Source organism: Cyprinodon variegatus, unplaced genomic scaffold, assembly GCF_000732505.1.
Source record: "Cyprinodon variegatus isolate N-32 unplaced genomic scaffold, C_variegatus-1.0 Scaffold154, whole genome shotgun sequence".
Lineage (NCBI taxonomy): Eukaryota > Metazoa > Chordata > Actinopteri > Cyprinodontiformes > Cyprinodontidae > Cyprinodon > Cyprinodon variegatus.
This window is the reverse complement of record NW_015150607.1, coordinates 347,967-374,608: the sequence shown is the minus strand read 5'-3', so window position 1 is coordinate 374,608 and position 26,642 is coordinate 347,967. Positions and strand designations below refer to the sequence as shown.

The following is a 26,642-nucleotide window of genomic DNA, read 5'->3' as shown; positions in this document are numbered from 1 at the left end:
ATATATATATATATATATATATATATATATATATATATATATATATATATATATATATATATATATATACACACACACAATAAGGTAAATTCATAGTTACATGATCTTTGATTTGTTTAGATTATAAACATTGAGCTAAACCCATTATTTTAAAAAAGTGCAGGATTTTCCAGCTGCAAGCCAAACAAATTCTGAAAATCATGCATTGATTTTAAGAGAGAAATAAAGGTCAGTTAGATCCAGTGGAAAAGCTGGTTAGCTACAGAGTATCCAATAAAAACTATGCACAGCTGTTACTAATAAAGAACCCTTTGGTCAGTCAGGATGTAGAAAGTGCCAAAGGAATGTCAGCAATACACACCATTCACAGGTCAATATGCATCAATCTCCCATAAGCTGTGTCTAACTGATAATAGTACACACCTTTATGTTTTTATCAGACTGTGGTGCACAGAGATACAGGGAGACAAAAGTAGCTTCTCATTATGAACTAAATAACAAATTCAATGTTGAACTTCTATTTAACATAAAAAAGACAGATAATGCCAGCTTTAGAACCCATCAAAGCAGACAACACATCAAAATAACCTTTTGAAACCGGTTTACTCATTTTCATTACTTGTTATGAAAGCACTTGAAGAAAAAGGCACCTGAATTTGCAAGATCTTTTTTTTTACTGATAGCAGAACAAAACAGACTGGAAATACTGTTTTCATTTACCAACAGCAACCACTAGGTGACAGTATATTATAAGAAGAAAACACTTCCATCTACAGCCACTGCAGCCACTTCCCTTAAAAACACTGAAATATGTTTTAATCAATTAAAAGAAAAACTTTATTGCCCTGAAAGGGAAATTAGGCTACATATAGAACTGCATCTAAACCTGATGAATGTAAGAAAAAAAAAACTTTGTTGCCTCTTTTAAATGACTGAAAGTTTATCCATAATCTAATGATTGTTTTATCATTTCTAAAATGTTTTGGCGTGTTATTAGCTTAAATTTATCAACTTTTAAGCTTTTAGGTGATATCTTTTACATTGCAAGCAGTTGTTCTTGTTTGTTTTTTTAGCCACTTGAAATTACCCGGTGTATGAATGTGGTAAAAATAATAAATGTGCCTTAACTTTTCTTATAAGCAACTAAAAAATTCAATTTACCTCCTTACCGATGTTCCCACTTTCTTTGAAGTCAGATCAGCAAATATAAAAGGCTCAACAGAGCCCTAAAAAAGTATATATATAACTGGAGATGATTCATAATACCCTACATTAAGGTTGTTGGTTACAATCCATCACAAAGTAATAGACCAAATATAAATCTTACAGTAATTGAGATGAATCTCTCATTTCAACGACAAGCCCTGTTTTTAAGACCCAATTACTACAGAGTTCTCTGGCGCAGTTTAAGAACGAATTTCCACCACCGACACTAGAGGAGATGCTGGTCATTACATGCTGAGTGGAGAGTGAGAAAGAGGATAGGATGGACGGATGGACATGGTCCAAAATGGGATGGATGTCTTCCCGGGCCGTGCTGCGTCGAGGGCAGTAAGATTTATGATATACCCACACAATCTTAATTTGTGCTCAGCCCGATAATGCATCTCAAGGCCAGAACAGTTCTGCTCAGTGTTTCTTAACTGGATGTTTCTTTAATTATATGTCAGAGGCCGTAAAACTCGGAGAGGAAATTTCCCCACAAAGCACCGTTTTATGTCTTGGTCATTACTGTAAATTACAAGTAACAAGAAAAACTAGAAGGCTAATGGATGGAAAATGCAAAAAGAAAAGCGGATTTATTTATATCCGTATTCCGTCTCTTCACCCAGTTGGTACACGGGTCATCAGAAGGACACAAACCTTCATGTGCTGATCAGGTGAAAATATAGCTCATCCAAGCAGGTACATATGGGAACAGAAACCAACCTATACAAATAACACATACATGGATCATACAAGAGCTGTTTAAAACATATACATATTCACAAAACTGTGATTATATATTGCTTTCCTCTACCTTACGCCAACAAAATCAGTCTTCTCCTAGATCTCCGTGTGCACACTTCCAAATGTTTTTTTTAGGCAAAATTAATTACAAGTTACAGCGCCTTGCAAATATTTTATACCGCCATCCATTATTTATTGAGTTTCTGTGATACTGCCTGACCAAGTACATTTCAGAACATATATATTTTTCTATACAAATTATACTCTGAAAGCTGTGGCACACATTGTTATTATCTTTAACTCTCATTATTGTAATACTCAGATTTAATTTTATTCAATACTTAGTGTTGGTCTAAAATACAGTAAAGTTAGTTGTAATGAAATTGAAAAGTTTAAGGGGTACAACTACTTTTGCAAGGCACTGTAAGCTTGGAAAAAACACAAACAGGAATTTCAAACCTCTACATGAAAACATTTGTTAGCACTAGGCATAGCTGCTCCCCGTCTGCAGCCCTTAGTGCACCACAAGGTGGCTTTAGAATACCCCCTTTCTGTCATAATGCCTTTTCCATACACTATTTTTAAGAGGGGGTGGGGATGGCATTGTTTAAGCTCTCTTGATGCAACACTGTTTTCCTGTATGGTTCTCAAACATTGGTTAAAAATGTCTTAAAAACAGGGGCTTAAAAATAAAAAGTTTCCTCTATGCTTCCCCTCTTTTTGTTCTTTTCCTTGGCACGCACACTCACTCATAGAAACGCATAATAAGTCAGTGCATCGTTTTCCTATTAATCCAAAGCCACCTAGGTGGCATCGGGTCCGTCTCTGCAGGCAGAGAAGGCTAGGCTGCGGCTCGACTCAGCTCAGCTCGAATCCTGCGCTCGACTCGATGGCGTATAGCAGCTTGCTCCTCATCAGGTGCTGGTCGCAGAACTCGGGGAGCTTGAGCAGGTTCATGCAGGTGCTGGCTGTAGGCAAGCGCTCCAGGTCGTTTCCACCGTTGTGAATGCAGAAGGCTGGATAAAGCTCCTGAAGACAAACAGATAATGGAAAAAAAAAATGTAAATTATGTCTCAATGACGCATCATCTCAAAGTTTTATATTAATTACATTTTTAAACAAGTAAAAATGGAGACATGATTCACTGAAATAAAACAAGTTTTATTTAATTCAAACAATTGTTCTGATTGTTATGTTAGCAGGGTGAGTGGGCGGAGGCTGCAATTTGTTCCTGATCAGTGGGGAGCAAAGGCTAATATGAGGTAGCTGGTTGTGAACAATAAAGCACAATTCAGATACACCAACCAACCAACCAACCAGCTATCAGTTCTTAGCCTTCATATAAACAGCTATATCTGTGTATAGAGCAATAATTAACTTGCTAATGAATTCATGTGCATTTCTTAATAAAATCCATGAATTAAAAGAAAGCATATGAAGTGTAATCTTTTATTTTTATTACAGATTATGAACCAGAAGAGGCTAAGAATATAGGTTGCTTGCAGAATTCTGGATGAAGCATTTTTACAGAGATTCTTCACTTTAATCGCACATTTATAGATTATTTATAATTAATTGGATCTATTGTTTTGGCTTTCGTTTAATTACATATCTACACATTTCTCTAATAATTTGACCATTTCCATTTAGCCTGTTAGCTTGGGGTTCCCCAGTTTAAAACAGCTCACTGTCAGGTAAAATTGTTTTTAGCACAACTTAGTAGCTTTTCCACTTATTGCATTCAATGATTGGAAAAATATTAGTTTCCGTCATCGTTCAGGGGTCATCGAGCTGAAAATTGGACAACTTCAAAAAAGGCCAGAGAATTCCTTTCTCTATCTCTGTAAACAATTTTATTCATTCTTTATTTCTGGTCAGCTCTGTGAATCTACAAACTAAATACTCTACCACCTATAAAACAATTACTGAAGCCTATTCAGCATTGATGAAAGTTTTATAGCACACGCTGTGATTGCGTGTTGCTTCCTAACAATCTCTCCGATGCCAGTGACGTCCCTGGTGTTAATTTGCAGTTTGAGGTGGATGAACGTCTTCATCCACCTCAAACTGCATGAAGCATGCATCAACATGTGTCAGTAATGATCCCGATTTCCAAACTCATTCCGATTAAGCAATAAATGTCAAATTCCACAAGTAATTAAATGTGCCAAGAGCCAAATGTGTGCAGCAGAAGTATAAATTTAGGAAATCAGCTTAGGGCTTTGAAAGCTACTGAGGGGGGGACGGTTGACCCTTGGCTGGGACTCTGAAAGGATGGTCGTTTCATGTTGTCCATCTGGCCTTTTTTCAAATCAGACCTTGCAGCTGATGAAGCCAATTCTTCTGCAAACTATGACACTGACGGTTTCCATCACGAACAAACTACTAGGCCCGGATTTCACCACGATATTTAACTTTAGAGTTTATGTCCCTCTGGCTACACTTACCCAATTAAATGGTTCTTCAGGGGTTCTGCCATAATGACCCCATTTTTCTGACAATTACCGTATTAAACTATCATTGCTTATTGAAAAAGTATCATTACCACAACTATCATTTTGAGACGGGGGGGAAAAAAAAGAAAAAAAAACACAGCTTCCATCATCTTTTTTAAATGGCTTCTCCTGACAGAGCTATTTCTCCTCTAATGAATCCTGGGCAGTTTTCACGACAGCTAATTAAGGCTTAGCTGGCTCGAGCTGAGGGCCAGGTCAGGGGCCACTCCCCCACAAATTACCACCCTTTAAGACTCAGTGAGACATCTGGGTGGGCGGGGGTCTCTATCTGCACGCTGGCCAAAGTCAAATTTAGTAAATGAGAAGGAGGGGATCATTCAAAGCCTGACAATTTAAAGGTGACTGTTTGCTCCCAACTCTAAAGCAAGATGAAAATCTACAAAAGCAAGGCAGCAATAACTAAACTAAATCACACGGTCATATTCAATGAATTAGAATACTCATTGATAAGGCTTCTTTGAAAGATAAAAGTTTTTGAAACCAACCTGTAAGCAGCTAAGACGCAATTATTCATGGGGACCCCATTTTTTTGTAGGTAAAAGACAATATTCCTCTATTTTTTTTTTTGTTTTTTTTTTTTATAAGCTGAAAGTATGAAATCAGAAAATTATCAGAAAAAGGCCAACAAACATCTGCCTGTATGAATTCACTATCTACTTCACTTAGTGAACTGTGTTACACAAATAAACATTCTAATCTATTTAAAACCATATCACAGAGACTCACAAAAGTATTCACTCCCCTAGATTTTTAACATTTTTATTGTCAATTGTTTTGATAAATGGTAATTTGATAAACAATAAATGGATATGAAGATGTTTTACAAATAAAAATCTCATGTGAATAAAGCCCAAAGCAACCTTTAGATGTCACCTAGTCAATAAGTAGAATAATGCAGATATCACTTATACTTTTAGTTCCTTTGGTGAAGCATAGCAGTGGCAGCATCATGCTGTGGGAATGCTCTTCCCAAGTTAGAGCAACAATAGATGTTTTAAGAGCCTTTTAATGTGTGAGAATGTCCTAGTCCAAACATACATTCACTTGAAAGACCATGGCAGCAGCTAAAAATGTCTGGTCACAGATTTTAATACCCTGAATACGGGAAGCATGGTGGTAGCTGCATCACACTGGGAATGCCTTTGATCAGCAGGGATGGAGGCTGATCGAAGTAACTGGGAAGATGAAGGAATGCAGATAAGATATTAGGTGGTGGCAGCCTAATTCTTAGGGCATAGAGCTTGGAATCCTGAGGTTCTGAGTTCGAGCCCCAGTCCCAAGGACTACCACTCTGGCTCTCTGAGGAAGACCCTAAACCCACACTGCTCCCCGGGTGCCCAACGATGGCAGCCCACTGCTCTCCAAGGGTATGGGTTAATTGCAGAGGAAAATTTCTCCAATGTGAGATCAATAAAGTTAAATGATATTATTATTATTATTATTCATAAATGCAAAGCAATTTATGCAATTTATTCCAAAAATTTGGAATGGGGAGGAGGTTCATCTCCCAGCAAAAATGACAAAAATATTCAGCCAGAAGTACAATGGAAGGGTTCATAATAAAGCTTATATTTGTATTACAAGGGTCCAATCAAAGTGCAGACCCTAAATACCAACAATAATTTGTGGTAAGAGTAGATAATTGTTGATCTCCATCCTTCTGATGATGCTTTTCACAAAGAGAAATTGGTAAAAATGTCCAGTCTATAAATGTACAAACCAGGCAGTTTCTTACAGATTACAGGACTTAACGCTGTAACTGCAGTGATACGAAATACCGACTGTTTGTTTATCCTCCAAAAAGTGTTGGTCTTTCACAGAAATGATCAAATGATTCATAAGTGTTGGTTATTTGCAAGGAAGCGAAAAAAAATCAAAAGGCCCTTTTCTAAGGCACTGTATGATTGCAGCTTCAGTTGGGACAAAGTGAGGCATAAAAACTCTTTAATTACGCTCACCAACGTTTTCTAGTATTTCTCAGTACCTTTTTAACTGTCTCATAAATCCAGTCAATGAAAAGTCTAAATGGCTTCCAATTAGGACATCGTTTTAGATATAATTTGCGGTAATGATTCAAGACTTTTAAAATGATATTCAGTAGCAGACAGATTTAATTCCTTGGCAAATTCATCTGAGCAGCTATTGCTGCTTTCAGCCGTGTGACCCATTAGAAAAAAAAGGTGAAGAGTTTAACCATTTACCAAGTTCAAAATGACAATATTTGTCCAACTGATATTTCCAGACGCACACAGAGCTGCAGACAGACTCCTTCAACAGAGGAAGGTCACGAACTATAACACAATAGTGAACGTGGTGATAAGAGTTTACCACAGCGGCCTTCCCTGAGCGCAGCTAATAGGAAAATGATCATTATGAGGGTTCTTATCAGTCTGGGTTTTTTCAGGACATGCACATTAAGATGGAGCCCCAACTTCTGTCTGGTTCAGAAAACCTGCTTCAAATAGCAGCAACGGATGAGTACAGAAGGAGGGGGAAGTTTGCTTCTGGTTAACACTCACCTTAAAGCCCAGCAGCGGAGGTCTGGAGCAACTAGTGACAAACTTTAACAGTTTGCGCTTTTCTTCATCTGTAAATCCTTCAACCACTTCCCAGAAGATCTGGATAACTGGATGAGTAGCAGAATATCCACCTAAAGGAGATTAATGATTAACATAAAACATATCATTTGAAAATGCTATTTGTCAAATTTGCTTAATCAAATACAAAAAAGATGAAGATAGCTTAAAATCTAAATTGCACAAATACAAGAAAAAAATAGATATTGAAACAAGATCATCAAAATAAAAGTTTCCTCAATTCTTTAGAGATCTGGATTTAAATAATAAAAACATTTAAAAAATAAGGAATTTTTTGAATTTAGGTTGAAAAGGTTTCAAGGTAATGTGAAGCCTACTATTATAATTTTATATCCTATATATGTTTGAGGTTGATGGGTCTGAAAGAAAAACTAACCTTGACCCATACAGGCCTATGCAGAAAAAACACAACAGCACCAAACACCTGGTCTGTTTACCCAAACATTTATATGTCTTAATAACTCTATTATGTGATGAGGCAACTAAATATATAAGGAGTTCAAACGTGTACAGAAGAGAAAACAAAACAAGCATTTAAACTTCTTCAAAGCCTTAAAAATAAAGCTCACTTTCAATGATAATGTCTTATTCACTCTTAAAGTATTGCTTATATATCTAAACTCCTACGGTTTTGTCCATAAACACCTGCATTACTGTGCTTCTCATTATGGTGCAATCCAAATAAAACCTACCTGAATAGTTTGTGAAGTTTTTTAAGTCATCGAGACAAATCGGAACAAGCGCTCCAGATATCAGCACCTGTCAGGATGAGGCAGGCAACATGTTTTCCTTCTTATCATGTATTATTATAAAAAGCCTTTTATGTCAGTAGTTCAATACCTGAATTTCCTGCTGATCAAACATACGCAGCCATTCAAGGTTGACCACATTAGCCAGACCCTGTCTGAAGGCCAGGCAGTGAGGCCTGATCTGCTTGTTGAGCCTGTAGTCAGCCACTAAATGGATGTAAGCTATCCGGTTGGCTGTTGTCACTGGGATATCTTTTCCTCCCAGCTTCAGTTCAACCACCTGCAGGGAGAAAAAAACAACAACAACATAAATCTAAATAAAAAAATTCAAAGATCATATTTTGTAATGCGATCAGAATAACTTGGCAAAGGAAAGGACATTTTAAAATTGGCAAATAGTCATATTGATATGTTTTAAACTAAAAAAAGTTAACTTATTTCTTGTTCTATACTGAGATAAAAAAAAAAAAAAAGTTTGATACGGTTTCTCAAAGTTGTATTACTTCTAACCAACATACCTCCGTTCATTTATCTGATGATAAATAAAGCCTCAGAAACATTTTCATTAACTTAAAAACCACACACCTAGCCAAAAAGTTTACTCAATGTTGGCGTACTCTTGAAAGAGACAGGAGAAATGCTTTTTTTTTTTCTCTAAACCTGATTAGGAAAAGGAATCATGACCCAAACGATGCATTTTTCAACAAAAATTGCTGATAAGCTCCAAGTGCGGCAATACTGACAACACAGGGCGCTTAACGCACTGTGGTCCACCTAATCTGCTCGTTCCCGTAGCCCTGCTAACTCTAACAGTCAGGAATCCATTTTCTGCCTTTTCACCTCCCCACCAGAGTCTGATTATGTGCTAATGTAAGAGAATTACCTCTGTTATCTTGCTAGCTTTGGCTATCTCTCAGGGGCAAATGCAGGGCAGACGGCTCCCGGGTGTGCTTAATCTTTCACAAATTGTTTTCCTCTATCGCGCTCTATTTGGTGACCAAAAGGGCCATATTGTCACTCTGCCGTTTCAGGTGCTGTTTGAGAAGAGCTAATAGGACACGTTAAGGCCCTGAGCAAACAGGGGCCCCGCGTAGTGATCAGGTCTGAGCAAAGCTGAGCATGTCGCTTCAGCATTGAGCTTTAAAGAGAGAAAGGAGCATGCTTAGGGGCTGTTGGCTGCTTCCGTCATGCCTGGTGTGATATAATTAGTGGAGCGAAGGGTAGGCGGAACGGTCAACAGAGCTTCTGCGTCCCCCTGCACTGCAGCAGGGCTTAGAGCGACAGAGCTGACGTGCTTTATCTCTGTCAGGGCTGAGAAGTGTCTCATCAGGCGGGAAATGAATTATTAACGCCACAAAGAGAAACCAAACAGGAGGAAGAAACAGAGCTGAAAAACAAATACAGAAGAGCTGTTCATTCTACTCGGTTCTAGCATTTCCACCAGCATTTACCTGAGCTTCTCCCAGATCGTTGTTGACCACGGTGAAGTTGAGACCCAGCTCTTCCACATCACCCTCATAGCTCTTGAGGAACAGAAGGTTGCGATACATCTCGGGGTCTAAAGAGGCCAGGTGGTGGATGTCGACATCTGCGCTGGTTCCCAGAAGTTTGGATAGGAAGAAACTAGCAAAAGGGAGCTCCACCAGCATGTTCTCATAGAGAGCCTGAGGAAAAGGAGGAGATCAGTAACAGGAACCTTGAAGTTTTTCCCTTTTTGATCGGTTACAATCTCAAAATATAATGTATTTATGGGATCATTAATTAAAGCAGATTGAGATTAAGTGGACGGAAAATGGTTCATGGGTCTCGTATTTATTGAAATAAAAACCTGAAAAATGAGCAGTCTACATTTATATAACCAATAGTTTTTCTAGTAACAACTAAATGCTGCAGTTATTTCTCTACCACTTTTACAGATGTAAAAACTAAAATGTCTGCCAATCTTTCTTATGAAGTAGCCCAAGCATCAATAGTCTGGTGAGTATATTGTAGGGACAGGATACCTTTCAAGACTGTCCTATTTTGAGCCTCAACACTATCAATCAGCTTCCCTGTCCCTGCTAAGGATAAGAATTCCAGACAGCATCATGCTGCCATTACCGTGCTGACCGTGTGGATAGCGTTTTCCAGAGAAAGGGCTTCCAAAACACATAAGATTTGATATGAAGGCCAAGTGGTTAACTTTTAATCTCATTAGACCAGAGGGAGTTCTTAAACTTGGTTCCCGTTTAACCTACAAAGTTCTTCTGATTTTCATTCAACAACTGAAATGTTTTGTTAATTAAACACTCCAACCTGTGAGAGCTTTAAATTTCTATCTGTATAACGGAAACTTTTTTTTTGTTTGAAGGAGCATCAACTTTCAGATCAGTTTCTCAGACTTTTTCAGCAACAATCTGATTACCAGTTACTGTTCTGTCTCATCACCTTAGAGCTTTATAAAGCATTTGTCTATTATATCTATCACACTAGAAGTTTCGTAGTCACAGAATATGAAAATATCTTAAGGTTAGGATTTTTTGGGGTCACATATTGATACTGTATTTTTTTTTCCTCTTTAACATTAATGGAAATAGAATGACAACAGTCTGCATCAAGCACATTATCAAACTTCCTGCCCAATACTTGAGATTTAGAGCAGTAAATCTGATCGGCTCAAAGCGTTTCAGATCAAAACACAGAGTCCAATCAATCTTAACCATACGGGCTTCATCTTTCCTTGATTCAAACTTTATAAATGCCGATTCTCACCTTGACCCTAAATGCAATTAAGAAGCGCAACCGGGCAGGTGACTCATAAAACCCCTAAGCTAATGTACTGGAATAGTTCGAAAAAGAGCCTATTGGAGACATTAAAATATACAGGCCCTTATAAATGATAGCGCTAAAAACCCTGACCGCATCAGCTAAATGGATTATAAATCTAGAGGATTTCCATAATGCATGCATCTTAAACACACACGAATGCATAAATCACGGCTATTTTCTAAACACAGGTTAACTACGCAACTTCAAACATTGTCTATTTTTTATGCAAAATAATCCACTTAGTGTTACTCCCGGGCCGGCACTAATTTCAGACCATATGCGCTGCGTGGCCCCTTGAAACCTATCAATAACACTTGTGCCGGGAAGAGGCAGCAATAAGTATATGGAAAAAACTCGTAGCCTTATTTTTTCAATGCCACCAGCCTTATTTATGAGTGTTTATTGCCAGAAATTGTGCCAAAATGACTTGGGTTGGAAAGAATTAATTATTATGGCCGGGGGCCTTTTAATATAAGTGAGTGCAGTGGCAACGCAATTAAAGCGGATCGCAGCACCATCAGGTAGAATAAATGCCAGCGGTATTGCAGGTGCGTTCTGTTAGCTGCCAAATAAATTCCCTAATTTACAACATTATGAATCAATAAAATTATAATGCCTTTCAAACGCATCTTTATCAGAGAAGCAACACTTTCACACCTCAGAGGAGAGGATGCTGTTCTGAAGGAGGATCGGAGCGATTGCAAAGTGAGAAGAACTGCCGCTGATGAGGGCGGAGGTTCGGTGCTAACGAGATGGGGAGAATCTCTCATGGCGCGTATCCGCCGCATGAGAAATAGGAAGAGTGCCGACACTCTCTGTGATCAAAAGAGCTCCAATCTTTAGGCCCAAGCCACAAATGCAAAGCAGCCTGCGTGCATGTTTTCAATATGTGAAGCTTAAATCTTTCAGTCCTGTCAGCGGGGTGGACAAGTGAAGAAGAGGGATGATGGCCGGCCTCTATTCTGATGCTCAATCCCATTTCAGTGAGTACCCCAAGACAAGCCACTCCCGCCTGTAATACATCACCTCCACAACAATGGCACGCCTCGGACATTAATTAAGAATATTAATCTCCTGTGTCCTTTGAGCTGCAGTGTGCGCCGCGCACGCTGCGGCAGCGGTGATGCAATTCCAATCCATATAAACGGCTTGCCTTTTATCCAGGCAATAACGGCACTAAACAAATATCAATACGCCTCTCAAATGGCCACTCAAACGTCCATTTTTATGGAGAAAGAGGAACTTAAGGTAGGGTTAATTGAAAGTCAAATTCAAATTAATTTCCCTCAGCCTAATTGCCTGGACCATTAGCTACAGAGAGCACAGTGCGATAGAGGCAGGAACCGTCGCAGCAGATTGATTGCTTCTCTCTTTAACAGAACAGATGAAAAAGAAATACCAGAAGAGGCGGAGCAGAAGCCACGATACCCCAGTAAGCGGACGACACCATCTAATACTGTTTGAGAGAAGAGCTCTTGGATGTTCTTGACTGTAAAACAGATCAAAATGCTATTACCACATGCTTTGAACGCTTATTTATGTCCTGTCTTTGTGAGGCTGCTGATTTAATGCTGACCAAATGCAATCGCTACACAAACAAGAGGTAGGAATCATCCACTAATGGAAGTCCTAATTGAGAGGTGACCGCTTGTCATGAGGTAATTCCTCTTCGTGTTGCGATGATAGCTCCCTCACGAAAGGCATCTTCATAAACAATCACCACCACATGCATTAGGGATGATTTAAAAACATTAGGCTCTAATAAACAGCTGCATCAGAGGAGAAACACAGCAGACCAAAAACACTGTTGTCTTTTTAAAGAGTTTATTTCAAGCTGTAACCACAGTAGAAGTTTTAGGAATAACTAAAGTTTATATGTACACAAATAAATGATAGCTTCATAGTATTTGAGAGGAAATTTTTGGTGCCCTGAAAAGAATCTTGAAAATAAAATATAATTTTGCTCAAAAAAATTCCATACTATAACATTCTTTTAACTTTTTTGCCGTGACAAGTCAATTAGCAACATTGAGCTGTGTCTAGCTGTGACTACTTTAATAACTCAGGCATGGTTATCGCAATTAGAGGCTGATCTTCAGAAGGGTGAGACACGTGCAGAGGAGATCTTTAAAGAAGGAGCAAAATTATTTGGGTTTGCAATTTAGTATACAACCATTTTTGTGTTTGTAGCTTTATCAATACGTAGCTAATATCCTAATGTCCAAACCGATCAGATTCATGGGTCGAGGTTATGCAAACATAAACATTTACATGTGCAGAGCGATTTTCCAAATCTGAGCTAAACTGCAGGAGCAGTTTGGATGTCTTTTTCACTACTTCTGAAGGTTTGATACAAACTAGCACAATCTCTATAAAATAAAAAATAAATTACTGGAATAAAGATGGTGTTATTTTTATTAAATATTAACAGAATAAATACCTTTATTGTCCCAGAATGGGGAAATTAATGAACATTTAATTGTGGGAAATTAAAACAGCCTGCAAAAAATATTCCTTGCGGTGTGAAAATATTCACACTGGAAGGAAATCTTGGTTTCAAGGTTTTTTTTCTCTCTCATTTTAAAAAAGCACAAACATTTCAACTGCTTTAAGACAACGCTGTTTTAGAATAGGGGCAATCAACTGGTACAGACAACATTCTCATGTTTTATATATGAACTTTACTGTTTTACTTTTGTTTTTTATTTTACTTTTGCTCTAACACTTATATATAGAGATTTTTTTTGTATTATACTTAATATTTTAAAATCATTTTAAAAATTATCTCCAACTAGACAGCTTAGAAACTCGTCTTTCTTTTAAGGCCACTCTTGGTCAGCTTGTAGAACATGTATTCTGCTCATTTTAATTGGCGGTTAAACAGTTAACACATCTTAACATTTACCAAGTAATCTTTGTAGATCACCCACAACGCACCCACTAAATGTAAAAAAAACCTTTGAAGATCAGACTTCTAGCATTTCTAAAATCTGATTTCCCAAAAACTCTTCTAAAAATTATACCGAAATCCATTAACCCAGCATGGAGTTTGAAGGTTTAAACAGGGCAACTTTACTCTTCCCTTCCTTCCTATTATCTGCTAAAGGTCTTTCTCTCCCTCTTGCAACTCAAATCTTTCCTTTAAAATAGATCCCAACATCTCTGCATCCTCTGGCTTAACAAAGTTTTCAACAATTAAAATAGCTAACTTTGTTCCTTCTTTCCTCAATAACAACCCATATAAAAGTATGTCATAGGTTTCTTGGTGACAGTCATTATGATGCGCTCACTGATATTTTTTATTTCCCTCTGGCCATCTTTAATCTGATGAATGTGTAAGGGCTAACCTTTCCAAGGATCCTGCCCAGGAAGTAGTAGTGTCTCGTGAAGGAGTCGCCCACCAGCATCTCTGCAGCAGGGTTGGGAAACAACAAGCCCTCATTGGTAGTCTTGAAGAAACCTTGGTTTGGATTAAAGCCTGATTTCAGGAGCTCGTTGAGGAACTCGCGAAAGATGCCGCCTCCGTCAATGCCGGCTTCATCCAGACCATGAGCGTTGAGAAGGTGGACTCGAATCCTCTTCTTAAGGTCTGGTTCTGATCGGTTAAAAAATGTCAAAATTTATTATGGATGAAGAAGAAATGCATAATTTTATAAACTGTATTTTTACCATTATAATCACAACAATCTAATTTTACTTCTTGAACATCATCATAATTCCCTTTTCTTTGCTTTTCCATAGCAGTTGCAGATATTTCTGACATTGACATTTGATTTTAAAAAAGAACCTTCCAAGTGTTTGATGGTTATTAAGAATTTTTTTCTCCTGTGGGATCTCAGGATCAACAAAACAGTTACTCTAAAAGTTGATTATTTTTTTTTTTTTAGAATTGCCATGGGATGTGTGATAAATTAATTTATAAAGTAATGAAACTTCATTGCATTTATTGAATCTTAAACATTGAAGTTGGTAAATGTTCCGCATTTAGTCTGTTTGAGGTGAAGTTATTTAGGAAGAAATAGGCAGATTATAACATACTAACAGAGACATGCCATTAAAATGTTCAGATTGTTACTTATAAGACGTTACTTGATGCAACTACTTTGATACTTTGAGTTGCTCTCTAATCAAATCTATGAAGACTTCTCCAAGGATCTGTGGATCCTTTGAAAACAGCAGGAAATAAAGGAAAGTTTAGCAAGAATAGATTTTAGCAGACTGTTATAAAGGTTTTCCCCTAAACAAACACTTGTTTATGAGAATAGAACATTCAGATCCATTCCATACAGGTCATCTTTCAGGATAATAAAGGTTGAGCTATAAATCAAATCAGCCCTAACTTATAGACACACAAATGATATAGATCATGTCTTCAACCTAGGTCTCCTACTACTCTTTTTAATCAGAGTGCACCCCCCCACATCACCAAAGTACCCTTTCAAATTCAAACGCAAAAGAGGTGGCTTAAAATAATTGATTCGCCTTTTATGTGATCCATTATAATAATCACAGTCCCAATTATGCTTTACTGAAATTCAATACCCTGCAGGAGGAGGGAGGTAACCTTCATCCTCCATGCAAACTGGAACCCCGGGCCTCAATATGGAGTCTTTATAGAGCTTCACGAGAGTTTCAGTAGCAGCGTGGGCATCTAGTAAACCATTTCTGCCTTGTGTTCGTCATTAAATTAAGGAAATCATTAATGCATATGGACTTCTTAAGTTGAATGCAACTCACACACAATCACATAACTGTGCTTTTACTGAAATTACAGCGACACTCGTCTCACCGTTTTCTGGGGATAGTTTATCGTAGGCGTCTTCGTAGATGTAGTTGCGTCTAATGGTTACATTGATGCCATCAGGGAACGGCCCATCCCCCTGCACGTCCCGTTTGTCCACCGAGATCAACCGCTGGAAGATCTGGTGGGAATAAATCGTTTCAGTTGAGCTTAATATACAATTTTACCGTAGGTAGATGCAAAAACTATAAATGCTGAAAAAAAATCCACCAAAGAGCTTTATGCCAGCAAAAAAACGAAAAGAGCTTTTTAACTTTAACCCATTATTCATCATAAAAACCTCAGAAGCAAAGATAATTGAACGTTTCTTCAAGTATTAAAAAATAAAGCCTTTGAACAGCATGACTAAACTTGAGGATAGAAAGAAATGTAAATATGGGGTTTCTCTGTGTTTTATTTGAACACTTTCATACCAAGTTCTCCAACCAGTCCAATAAATAACAACTAAAATATATATATTTTTTTTTATGCAAAGGCTTATTTAAGATGATAAAAATAGGCTACGCAAGTTAAATTCAATGAGAATTTGTTGCTTCACTAAATAAACATTATATGAGCGCTTCAAGTATAAAATATCTGCATGAGATGGTGACATTGAAACAGGTCCAGACCAAAACCAACGCGTTTATAGCTGCTATCCAGCAGATTTATAACAGCTTCCTACCCAGTCGTCCTCATCGGTCTCTCCCTCTCCACCTTAATCGCTATTGTCAATATTTTGAAGCATTTCTAAAGCCTGTTTCGTGGTTAGATTTCTTTTGAAAATTCAATTTTATGTATTAGCCAAAGTTTTCTCAGTAGAGTGTTGGTTGCTAGGCAATGGTAAAAATCAATTGCGGGAAGAATTTACAATGCAACTAATAAAGCCGCCAAATGATGGCTGTGGAAGATCGAGGTAAAATTAACCATATTTATTTTTTAGGTTTTTATTTTATTTAAAAAGGAATCTGAAAATGAAGAAAATATAAAAAAAGGAAAGGTCAGTTAACATGACCATTATATTATTAATATAAATAAAGTTATTTCCCTTCAAAATTTTAGAACCGTCAAAATGACTGCCTCGGGAGTTCTAGTGTTAATAGGAATCAATGCTCGCTGTCTGGTGAAACTAAATTAACTATATCTAAGTCTGTGATCTTGATTCAAAATAAAGGTTTGTGATGTTACTAAATGTAGCGCAGCAGTGAAATACCTTGACTCGCTCCTCAAACGGAACAACAAACGGGAGCTCTGTAAGGATGGCCAGGTGTCTCTCTTCAGACACAGAGAGCTGTGGAGGCTCCAAACCAACTGCAAGGATAAACACAAGTACAATATGTTGAACAAGAGCTTGTGTAGAAAAGCATGTAGTAAATATGTGAAGATGAAGATATATATACATACATATATATACAGTTGAACCAAAAAATTTTGACAATGCAAGAAGACTTTGGATTCAATGCTCTGTTTTTAAGAAAGCTGTTGAATAGTGAAAATAATGTTTTATGTATTTTCTATATCTACATAAGGTTTGAACAGCTGTGACTCTTAATTTACTAAACCCATCCAGGTTAATGTTTGCTTAGATTCAAGGTTTGGACGGATTAGCTCCAAGGAGGGGAAAAACAGCTCCGATCACTAAACTGCTCTTTACCCTCATCGTTCAAATGCAGCTCAATTATTCAGCTCAATTAGTCAACCTGATCTGCATTCTCCCATCAGGTTTCCATCTTTGAGGAGAAATATCGCCTTTGAGTGGTCAATACGGGGCTCATTTATCAGCACTGGGTCTGTCCATTTAAGGAAATGAGCAAAGGCCAGACAAACACATAGGCCAGATGTGGCTGAGTTCATCAGGTACTTTCACTCTAATTGAATTTATCTAATACGGGCTCCGAGTGGCATTAGGGAGATCATACACACATTGTTATCAGCCTGTTTTCACACTATAGGACACAGAAACGCAGATTAGTTAAAAGTGAGCCTAATGAGCCCTGCGTGAATCTGTGTTTCCATCTGAGTTTGGTTAAATGAGTCTGTGAAGACAGTGATTAGCATTGGCAAACATAGAGGCTCGGATTTCAGAAAGAAATCACTCATTTCCTGAGTCCACACAGACCCTAATGATTCATAAAATAAACTATGTAGAAAAAAAATGTGTGATTAAAATAAATACATTTAAAGATTTACTTGACGACATACTTTAAACACTTCTTAAAGAAATATAAAGATTATTTTTTATTTTATGAAGTTTAATGAGCATAAATACAAAACCTTTTGTAAAAACTCCATTATCTTAATTTAAAACAAATGGCTTAATGGTGGACTACAATACCATCCAGTGTAGACTGAAGAGGCCCAATGCGCCCCATCCGTCGTGTTCTCCACACGTGTCTCGCTGATGGGACATACAGCTGGGTGACCTAGACAGAAATAGGAAACGTAAAGATCCCCTTTTTCTTGCAGGTAAAGGATTACAGCTGCTTTAAGATTCAAAAACAAATTTTGCATAATATTTGACTTTTGTTGACTGAAACTGTCAAAATCTGATTTAATTTTCAAACATTTAGTAAGACTTGCTGCCTTTTCCTTGCTTTTTGGAAAAGCAAGTCGGTCCTTGAGTGTCACTGTCCTGCAGCTTTTATATGCATCCCTGCTCCAACAGACCTCAAAAGGTCAAAAAACCTCCTTGGCATGTTGGTAAGTTTAGCAGAGGCCTGGCCATTAACCATTCATCTTTTTTTAACAGTTGTGTTGAAGAAGGGACGTATGCAAACGCTAAAGAAAAGTGGCACTTGAGGATTAACATTGCAAGTACATCAGGGAAGCATGGCAAATTCTAAGATTAGCTTATCTTTGCTAAAATAGTATGCCTGAAATTACAATAGGGCAAACATAGTGGAAGCCATTAATTTATCCAGACTCTGATCAATCTCTCTAGATCTATCCAGTCTTAGGATAAAATATCTGAAGTTCTATAATGCAGGTTGAGCACCTTATCGGCTCGGATGTTGACCTCCTGAGACAGCCAGTGACCTGCCGGACAGAAAGGCCGCCGGATGTCGCGAGCTTTCAGCATCTTCACCAAGTTAGTGATGACCTGCGTTGTAGATCAAACACATACATCACATTAGCATATTAGCATAGCACATTAGCGACAGAAATATTCACTGCAGTCGAAAGCAAAGAGAGCAGTGAGGTCTTTTTTTTCCTCCTAATGTATTGACTTTGAACAGGATGGAGTGCTTCATCTTAGAGGGGGGAAAAAAAGCAATTTGAGAATTCAGCCATTAGTGCACCATTTATGGGGAGTATAAAAGAAAAACGACCTGTGCCGTCCCTCAATGCCCAGCCTTGTTAATTAACAGCGAGGTCTGCTGACATCAGCCGTCGAACAGAGAACGCCAAGGCTTTACAATTCCCCGTGCTTCGAGTACAAAACGGGCAGTCTAACAGGATGTTAAAAAGAAGTTAGTAAACTCTGATGTAACGTTGATGGTAGATAAAATTCTGTCATTTCTGTTGTCTCTGACTCTCCTTGGTGCCATTAAAAACCCTTTTCTGCTTATTTTTTTGCCAGAAAGTGAGCAGAAAAATCTAATTCCTATTAAGGAAGCATTTCTACAAAATATATTGCCATTTTAAAAAGCTTGTGTACCCTTTAACAGAGGACACAAGTGATGATAAAATTACAACTTACAAACTACAAAAAAAACAAGACTTCCACATCCAATTATTGTGGGCTTCTTTTCTGCTATAGCAAAACACATTTAGACACCTTTGAATAATGTCAAATATGTCATTGATGCAATTACATTCACAGCCAGTCCATTTCCATATAATACCCCTACTGGATTATCCCAATCGAAACCCTCCTCTATAAGGCATGTCATTTTCATAGAGCGACAATCAAAGCCGGCCAATCACCAGGAGGCAATAAGAGTCCGCAATAATGCCGAGTGCAAAATGATGTAAAAGGTGCGTGGAGATGGGCCGGGAGCAGATCCACCCTCTGACTCTGAGGATGAATAAGCATTCCTTAATTAGCCCATCGGGTTAAGTGCAAACCTTAATGGGCCTTTCCCAAACTCCGGCGTGACATCTCTCTCCAAACATGGCCAAGAAGAAAGTTCCATTAGCAATATTAATACAAGCTTAGTTGATCATTTTCATTCAATTAACTTCTTTCAATTAAATAGATAGCTCGACAATGGGGGCGATAAAAGATTGAGAGGGACGGCTGATGACACGAACCAAACATTAACGTGTTAGGGGTCAGTGGCGTTAAACCAACTGTAAATCCCACTGTTCAATTTGGAAAATGCATTTTCCCTGCTTCTCACTTCTTTAATGGGTCATTTTAGCTGACAGGAGGCCTTTGAACTGATCCTTTCTGAAAACTCCTCTGATGTGCTTTTGGTGTATAGTACACCTCCTTCCAAAAGCTCATGTTCACTCCCAACAGACAAAAACCAAAGTGACTTAAGCACCATTTGCTTCAATAAACAATAGACTGAGAAATTATCAAAGGTCTTGGCTGAGAGGAGTTCAGTTAATTCTGTTCTCTGCCTCATGTACCACCAGTAAACAACCAGTGGATAACCTCCTTGGCTCTGCATCTTGTCCTTGTCCATATTTTATAAAACTTTGAATGAGAGAAAATCATTACAATCCTCTGCATCAACAACAATTGAAACTATCCAGTTCCCCTAAATAACCTAGCTCTGCATGTGGATATATCAAATATTTTAAGGATAAAGAGAACTAAGAGGTTTGGTAAATGTAAATGACTAAAAATGTTCTTGCATGAGGCTGGCTAATAAAAAAAGGTTACTAAATCTGTTTAGGGGGAATGCTCTAGGATCTTCCCATCCATAAAGGAAATACATGGCTGATTTTGTTTTTATATATATATATATATATATATATATATATATATATATATATATATATATATATATATATATATATAAATATAATTTGTTTTCATGAAATTGAAGGGAGACAAATTACAAAATCTATTTTGAACTACACCACTCAGCCCTACAACCATGGTATATAATACCATTTAAAGGGGATAAAAGGAAAAGATTTAAACCAGGATAAAAGCAGGATGTGCCCATATTTTTGTCCCTAACCACAAATAAGTTTTAGTTGACAGAAATCCGTGCAAATCAATCCATCTTTTCCGATCCTTCTAAGAACATTTTTTCAAACATTCAGCTAAAATCTAACATGTTAAAAGGAACAAAAACATAACAGAGTTTCAACTTAAGACATCTAACCAAATAATAACAGGGGTCTATGCATTTATTTATGGATTTCTGTATAATTCCAAAGACGTGGATTTATTAAGAATAGTATTTGTCAACATGAGCGGCCAGTTTTTAAACATTTGTTGTAAGACAATTAACCCATAAAACAAACAAAAACACCAAAAAGCAAGAAACAGATGCCATTTATATATTAAATTGTTTTGTCAATGTTAAATGTCAGTACATTTTCTAAATGAATGAAACAGAAGGTTTTTGGGTTTTTTTTGCAAATCTACCCAAAGTCGGTTAGAGGAATCTGACTTGAGTTTTGAAATGAGCAAGAGCTAGTTTGTTATTTACCTTGAAGAGCTGCACCCAGCGTTTCTGCTCAGCCTGGATGCGCTGCTGGACCTCAGCGTTGGTCTTCACGCCCACGCTGCGGAAGGCAGCCATGTACTCCTCCCTGTGCTCTGCTTTAGTTTCAGGGTAGGCAAGCTTGATGATTCCCAGACACGCATCTCTCAGACAACGGGACAAAGTCACCAGTTCGGCCAGAGTGAAGGGCATCATAGAGGACTGCATCGGACCTGCTCAGAAGGAGAACATGCTCAAAGCCTTGGAACATGTTTTTTATTTTATCTTTAAATCTCAGAAAACTAAACACTTATTTAACAGGGGGCACTGAATTAAAGGCGACTGATGGAAGTTACAAACATTACAACAAACCAGGGATTAAATGCGACTGATCTATGCACTTAAAATGAAAGAGAAATATTAATAAACACTCTTTCAGACTCATAAATTGGGGCGAGCCTTTAAGGTAGCCTCCTAAGGACTTTGTCGAACCAAAATTAGATTTTAACCCACTGAAAATTATCAAAAGTCTGGACTTTGTCCTTTTAACACATGGTTATGCTTTTATTTGCAGCTCCTGTTAGATGTTGTCCGGCTGGAAAGTGAATCATAATCCTATCTCAGTATTTTGCAGCTTCTAATGTAATTACACTCCAGTCATTTCCCCACCAACTCTGACCAGCTTCCCACAGTTGGATGCTGCGACCACTGTGTTTCTACGTAACGATATTTTTTTCAGGAGGATGCATATTGCATACTTTTAAGACACATTGAGTTTTTGCATAAATGACAAAAAGTTAGATTTTGACTTCATGTCAAGAACTCATTTTCTCTGGTCCTAATGATGCAGTTAGTTCACCGAGGTTCTTTAAGAAACCTTGGGCATTTCCAAAACACTGAAACTAAATCACAAAAAGTTTTGCTTCATAACTAGTACATTTACTTCTGAGGCAACTGGAAGTGGTATTAGAGTAACAAGATGCGAATGCACACACACCAGATTTCTTTTTTTTTTCTTTGAGGAAACCAAACTTCTTTTTTTTCCCCACCCATGTGCTTTGTTGTGATGGTGAATCAAATCGACTTCCAATTACATGTTTTTAAAATTTACTTCGAATACAAATGAGTATATATATGCAAGGCCCTATAATAAAACCTAGACAAAATCTCAATGGTAATTAACAAAAGATAATAAGGACACTAACTTTTCACATTTGAGCACAAAGACTAGGAATGTTACTTCAGATCATAATAGATCTATGTACAACCATGCTTATTAGATTGACATAACCAGTACCTTCAATTTCATGCCCGAAGAATTCACTGTCATGGACAGAAATAAGAGAGTGACTGAAGAGAGAGCTGAAGAGGTAAAAGAGTGGGATGATTCGGTTTGAATCTTCAAATGACATGGGAGAACCTCGGGAGATCAGCTGGAGCAGTGGCACCATGGAGCTACGGAGGAAAAACACAGATAAGAAGAAATTAGGCATGATAAAACTAGTGGCTTTATGGGTCACAGAAACATGCATCAACACAGCATCTTACCCAGTGATCATTTTAGTTGTCATGGAGGTTATCAGGTGCCAGAGATGCCTCAGGAACCGAGTATTGAAAGCTAAGCTGTACAGGAGTCTGCAGACAACAGATGAATTAATAACCCAGGGTTCATCAAAAAGATTCAAGACCCAAATGCATTAAAGGGAGTTTAAATAACACAATCAGTGCTAGAAGCAATAAAATTACTCTCAGCCAAACGGTCTGCAGCATGGGGATTGTTAACTCGGACTCGTTTATCAGGAGACACAGAAAAGGATGAAGACATTCTAACCAAACATTTCACTTAGAGAATTTTCCTGGCCTTTCCCTCCTTTTATACTTTGCAAAGGGGGCAAAAGGAGATTAAATGAGCCATTAAGCTTTATTTAGGCGAGGCACCTTCCATTAGTAAACTAGTTGCTGGCGAGGGTGCCCAGCTCGGGTCATAAACAGCCCTGCTGGCTTCCTGCTGGAGCCCCCCATTTAAGATAATGACCAGGGAACTAGGACAATAGGAGGAGGGGCACCCTGGTCCTTTCCGTGACCCCTGAGTACTAGCATGCTTCCACACTCAGGTCGAATTAGTCAAGAATCAGCAGCCACATACCTCCCTGTTATTTCTCAAGACTTGCCAGGTTGTGGCAGGAAGGTGTGAAGGGCTTCTTTGTTCCAGAGGGTGTTTGTTTGTGTATATAGACGGTGCAATTGCACCACTTTTCACACCGAGGGTAAGTAAAGGTGACCATAGTGTGGTAAGTAAGCTAAAAAATAAAATAAAGTGTCTGTGAATGGAATAGCCCCTCACCCTAGGATTGACAGCTGTAAAGAAGCTATCCTTTAACAAGGCAGCAACTAAAAGAGAGACAACAAAGGAGAGAGAACATCCAAATTCAAAATATAAGCCTTTAAATTCCATCCGTTCCTTTCAAATACATCAAAGCTCATTCAGAAATCCTAAATTAGAAATGAACATTAGGGGGGCAAACTGTCAGGTGAACCCTCAATAAGGCTTGAAAAATGGCTGGTGTCGAGCACAGACCATCTGTCAGTGCAACAAGGCTCCGAAGAGAAGCACGGAGCAGCGCTGGGGGCTCATAACAAGCCCGGCTGGTGTTTGATTGAAATGAGAAACAAAGCACTAAATGCCAGCTGACCTGCTGATTTACGGCCGCGCCCCTCCCCGATTTCAATCATGGAATGAAGCGCTAATAAACAAAGTCAAAGAATCAAAAGGAAGGGTGCGTGTATGTGTGCGCGTGCGAAAAGTGTCTTGATAAATAATGTCTGGATCGTTTCATTTCACTGTGATGAAAAGGGAAAAAAAAACATGGAGGACGTGGGTTGGGTCAGACTGGAAACCACAAAGCCAGAGTGAGTTTCTGCCTCCATGCAAAAAAGATCTACATGATCATTACTTCACAGCAACTCAGAAATCACACCAACTATCTAAAAGTAAATGTGGATCCCTTCCATCAAAGGGGAACCCGTTAGCAGATTAGTGCTGAGCTGGAAAATTACACCACATATCTAACTTAAGCAATTAAAAGGGAAATTGCAAGACTGTCATCAGAGCGAACAGAAGCTCCATTCACTGATCAAGTCAAATAAAATTTAAAAAATATTTCAAAAAATTACTCAGAATAAAGAAATGTTAAACACTTTTCCATATCTACTACAAAGGAAGTGTGCTGGGCCTCCTGCATGCTGCCAGTCTCTTCCTTTTTTTGCTGTTAAAGCAGTAAATCAAGACCGGGATGCAATTTGCTCCCCTTAGCCTCTTGTAAAGCTATCCCGTCCGCTCCTGCAGTGATTAATCTTTCTACGTGAGCTAATTATTTTGTTACAGATATCCAATAATGATGGAAGACGAAGGACAAGATTTATGATAAAAGTGGGGAAGAGAAGGAGGAAGCTGTAAAAGAGGACAGAGACCAACCAATCCTCAAGAACTCTGCAACATTAAACCAAACTACGAGGTAAATTTAGTATCCAAGGAGAGCCTTTTCCCCCATTTATTGCTGGAAAATGGCTAAAACACAGTCAGCTTGGATGAGAAGCATAAGTAAGCATTAATTTGGGAGACTTGCCACTGATGATCAATTGGATTTGTTCTGTACTTTGACTGTGCCGTTCTAATTCATTAAGATCTCTCTAACCATGTACAATAAATACCAACATCCTCCTGTTATACTTAAATATGCCTTATGTTCTCATTGCATAGAGCTGATTTAACACATGTGGACATTTTAAGTATTTGTATTGTTTTTTTTTTTCTTCGCCTGCTTATTGGCATTCAAAGTGTAGAGCAAAGGAAGAAGTTTATTACAAAGGGAAAGTTGACCTTGTGTAGAACAACAAATGTGAAACTGGACTGAAAATGGTCTCTTGTTGGATCTTTTCCCCTAATTGCTCAGTTTTCAACCTCAGCCATATTTCAGATCTATTTTGCCATCCATGCTAAAGAAAAGCATACCCACAGCATCATGCTGCCACTGCCATTTTTTACCTCAAGGATGACAAACAGCAACAGCTTTGTGCTACTCACAGCTTTTTGGATTTAGATTAAAAATATCGATCATAGTCTCTTCTTTGTGACTGTGTGTGGTAGAAAACCCTGTTAAAACACTGAACTGTGTGGTTACAATGTGTTAATGGGATAAAAAGTGTGTTTAGGACAGTCTGTAGCCTCAGAAAATATACACAATTCCCTATCAGATACATTTAAACTGCCAGGTAAAGACTCCATGAATGATTAACTCCACTGGATTACCGCCCACAAGGCTGAGTCTAGCTCACTCCATGTTAATGTCATTAATGAGGAAAAGGGTTCATTTCCTCTCATCCAGAATGAATGGCTTCCCTGACATCTCTACCGGTTATAAATACCAGTAGGTACAGACCAAAGATAACTGCCTGTCGAAATCCCCTCCTAAGCTACACAGCCCAAACCCCAACAGAAACAAAAACATGTTTACTCAGTTAACGAAAGGCTCCTGCTTCTGTATCGTTGACTGCAGAATTCACAGAAACATTTTTTTTATGTTGTGTACAACAGTGTTGAAATAAGAAGCCTAATTCTTTAGGTTCTTACTAATGAAAAGATGTAGTTTGGGCCTTTTTTCCTACCTAACTTTAGGAACCATTAGACGATGTTGCACCATGAGTGTGTGACAAATGGATGCCATCATGGTGAAGACTTCCTCGCGGACTGTATCCCCCCAAACCAGGTTCAGCAGCGCGTTGGTTTGCCGCTTCGTGTCCAGCTTGTGGACGCATTCCTCCGTTATCAGCTGCACAGAAATCCGGCTGTTGTCCTAACAGAGACCAAAGGAGATGCTGTTCATGACAATGGGCTTAAGAGTACACAAATGAAATGTGTTTTGCTTCATCATCAAAAATCTGCTCAATTTGGCAAATAGGTTTTTATCCAATAATGACTTATAAGAGCAAGTCATATCCTATTGTTACACCAACAACATGAACATTTGCACCAAAAGTGGTGCATAAACTTAAGACTAGAAATCAATATCTTTGATATCCTGAATGTTAATTTATTTTTAAAAAGTCATTAAATGTAGTCAAAATGAAATATCACATGTCGCATCAAATGTAACGAAACACCAAAGGCTCCTACATCTTTGCAATTTTCAACTTTAATATTTTAGACTCCAATTTCTACATTCTGGACATTTAGTGCAAAGTTTTATCCTCAAACTTGATAATAATAATAATGGTTGAGTATTTTGTGAACATATCAAAAACCAAATTATGCTTCCAAATTTTTAAAGCATTGTATAGCAGCACATCTTTTATACTATCAAGCTAACTTTGTTTTAGAGTAACGTTTTCATGACTGTTACAAGTCATGTTTCTAAGGCAGATTTTTTTTTTCTTTCAAAGCACAGTTTGTGGAATTTGAAGAATTTGGTTTTTAAAACCAGCCAAAATTTAAGAACATTTAATTTTCAAATTGCAGAGGCACTCAAATTTGCGTTACATTTAAAGGAAAATTCCGTTTTTTAACACTTTTAGCCCATTTTCTGTAGTGTCCAGGATGAAATCGAATGATCGACACCAAAATTTTGACGATTGGT

General features: G+C 38.0%; 1 protein-coding gene across 1 annotated transcript in view; it reads right to left on the bottom strand.

Moving 5' to 3' along the window:
* Window positions 1-74: 74 nt before the first annotated feature.
* Window positions 75-26,642, bottom strand: part of ube3c (ubiquitin protein ligase E3C) — a 35,163-nt gene continuing 8,595 nt past the window's right edge. The window contains exons 11-24 of the mRNA XM_015377476.1: window positions 25,675-25,862; window positions 22,558-22,644; window positions 22,307-22,464; window positions 21,016-21,242; window positions 18,396-18,500; window positions 17,736-17,823; window positions 16,614-16,711; window positions 15,410-15,542; window positions 13,968-14,215; window positions 9,264-9,476; window positions 7,904-8,092; window positions 7,756-7,822; window positions 6,986-7,116; window positions 75-2,979 (exon numbers count right to left, since the gene is read on the bottom strand). Coding sequence (XP_015232962.1) covers window positions 2,809-2,979; window positions 6,986-7,116; window positions 7,756-7,822; window positions 7,904-8,092; window positions 9,264-9,476; window positions 13,968-14,215; window positions 15,410-15,542; window positions 16,614-16,711; window positions 17,736-17,823; window positions 18,396-18,500; window positions 21,016-21,242; window positions 22,307-22,464; window positions 22,558-22,644; window positions 25,675-25,862 — 2,103 coding nt within the window. The 3' untranslated portion in view covers window positions 75-2,808. The remainder of the gene's footprint in view (window positions 2,980-6,985; window positions 7,117-7,755; window positions 7,823-7,903; window positions 8,093-9,263; window positions 9,477-13,967; window positions 14,216-15,409; window positions 15,543-16,613; window positions 16,712-17,735; window positions 17,824-18,395; window positions 18,501-21,015; window positions 21,243-22,306; window positions 22,465-22,557; window positions 22,645-25,674; window positions 25,863-26,642) is intronic.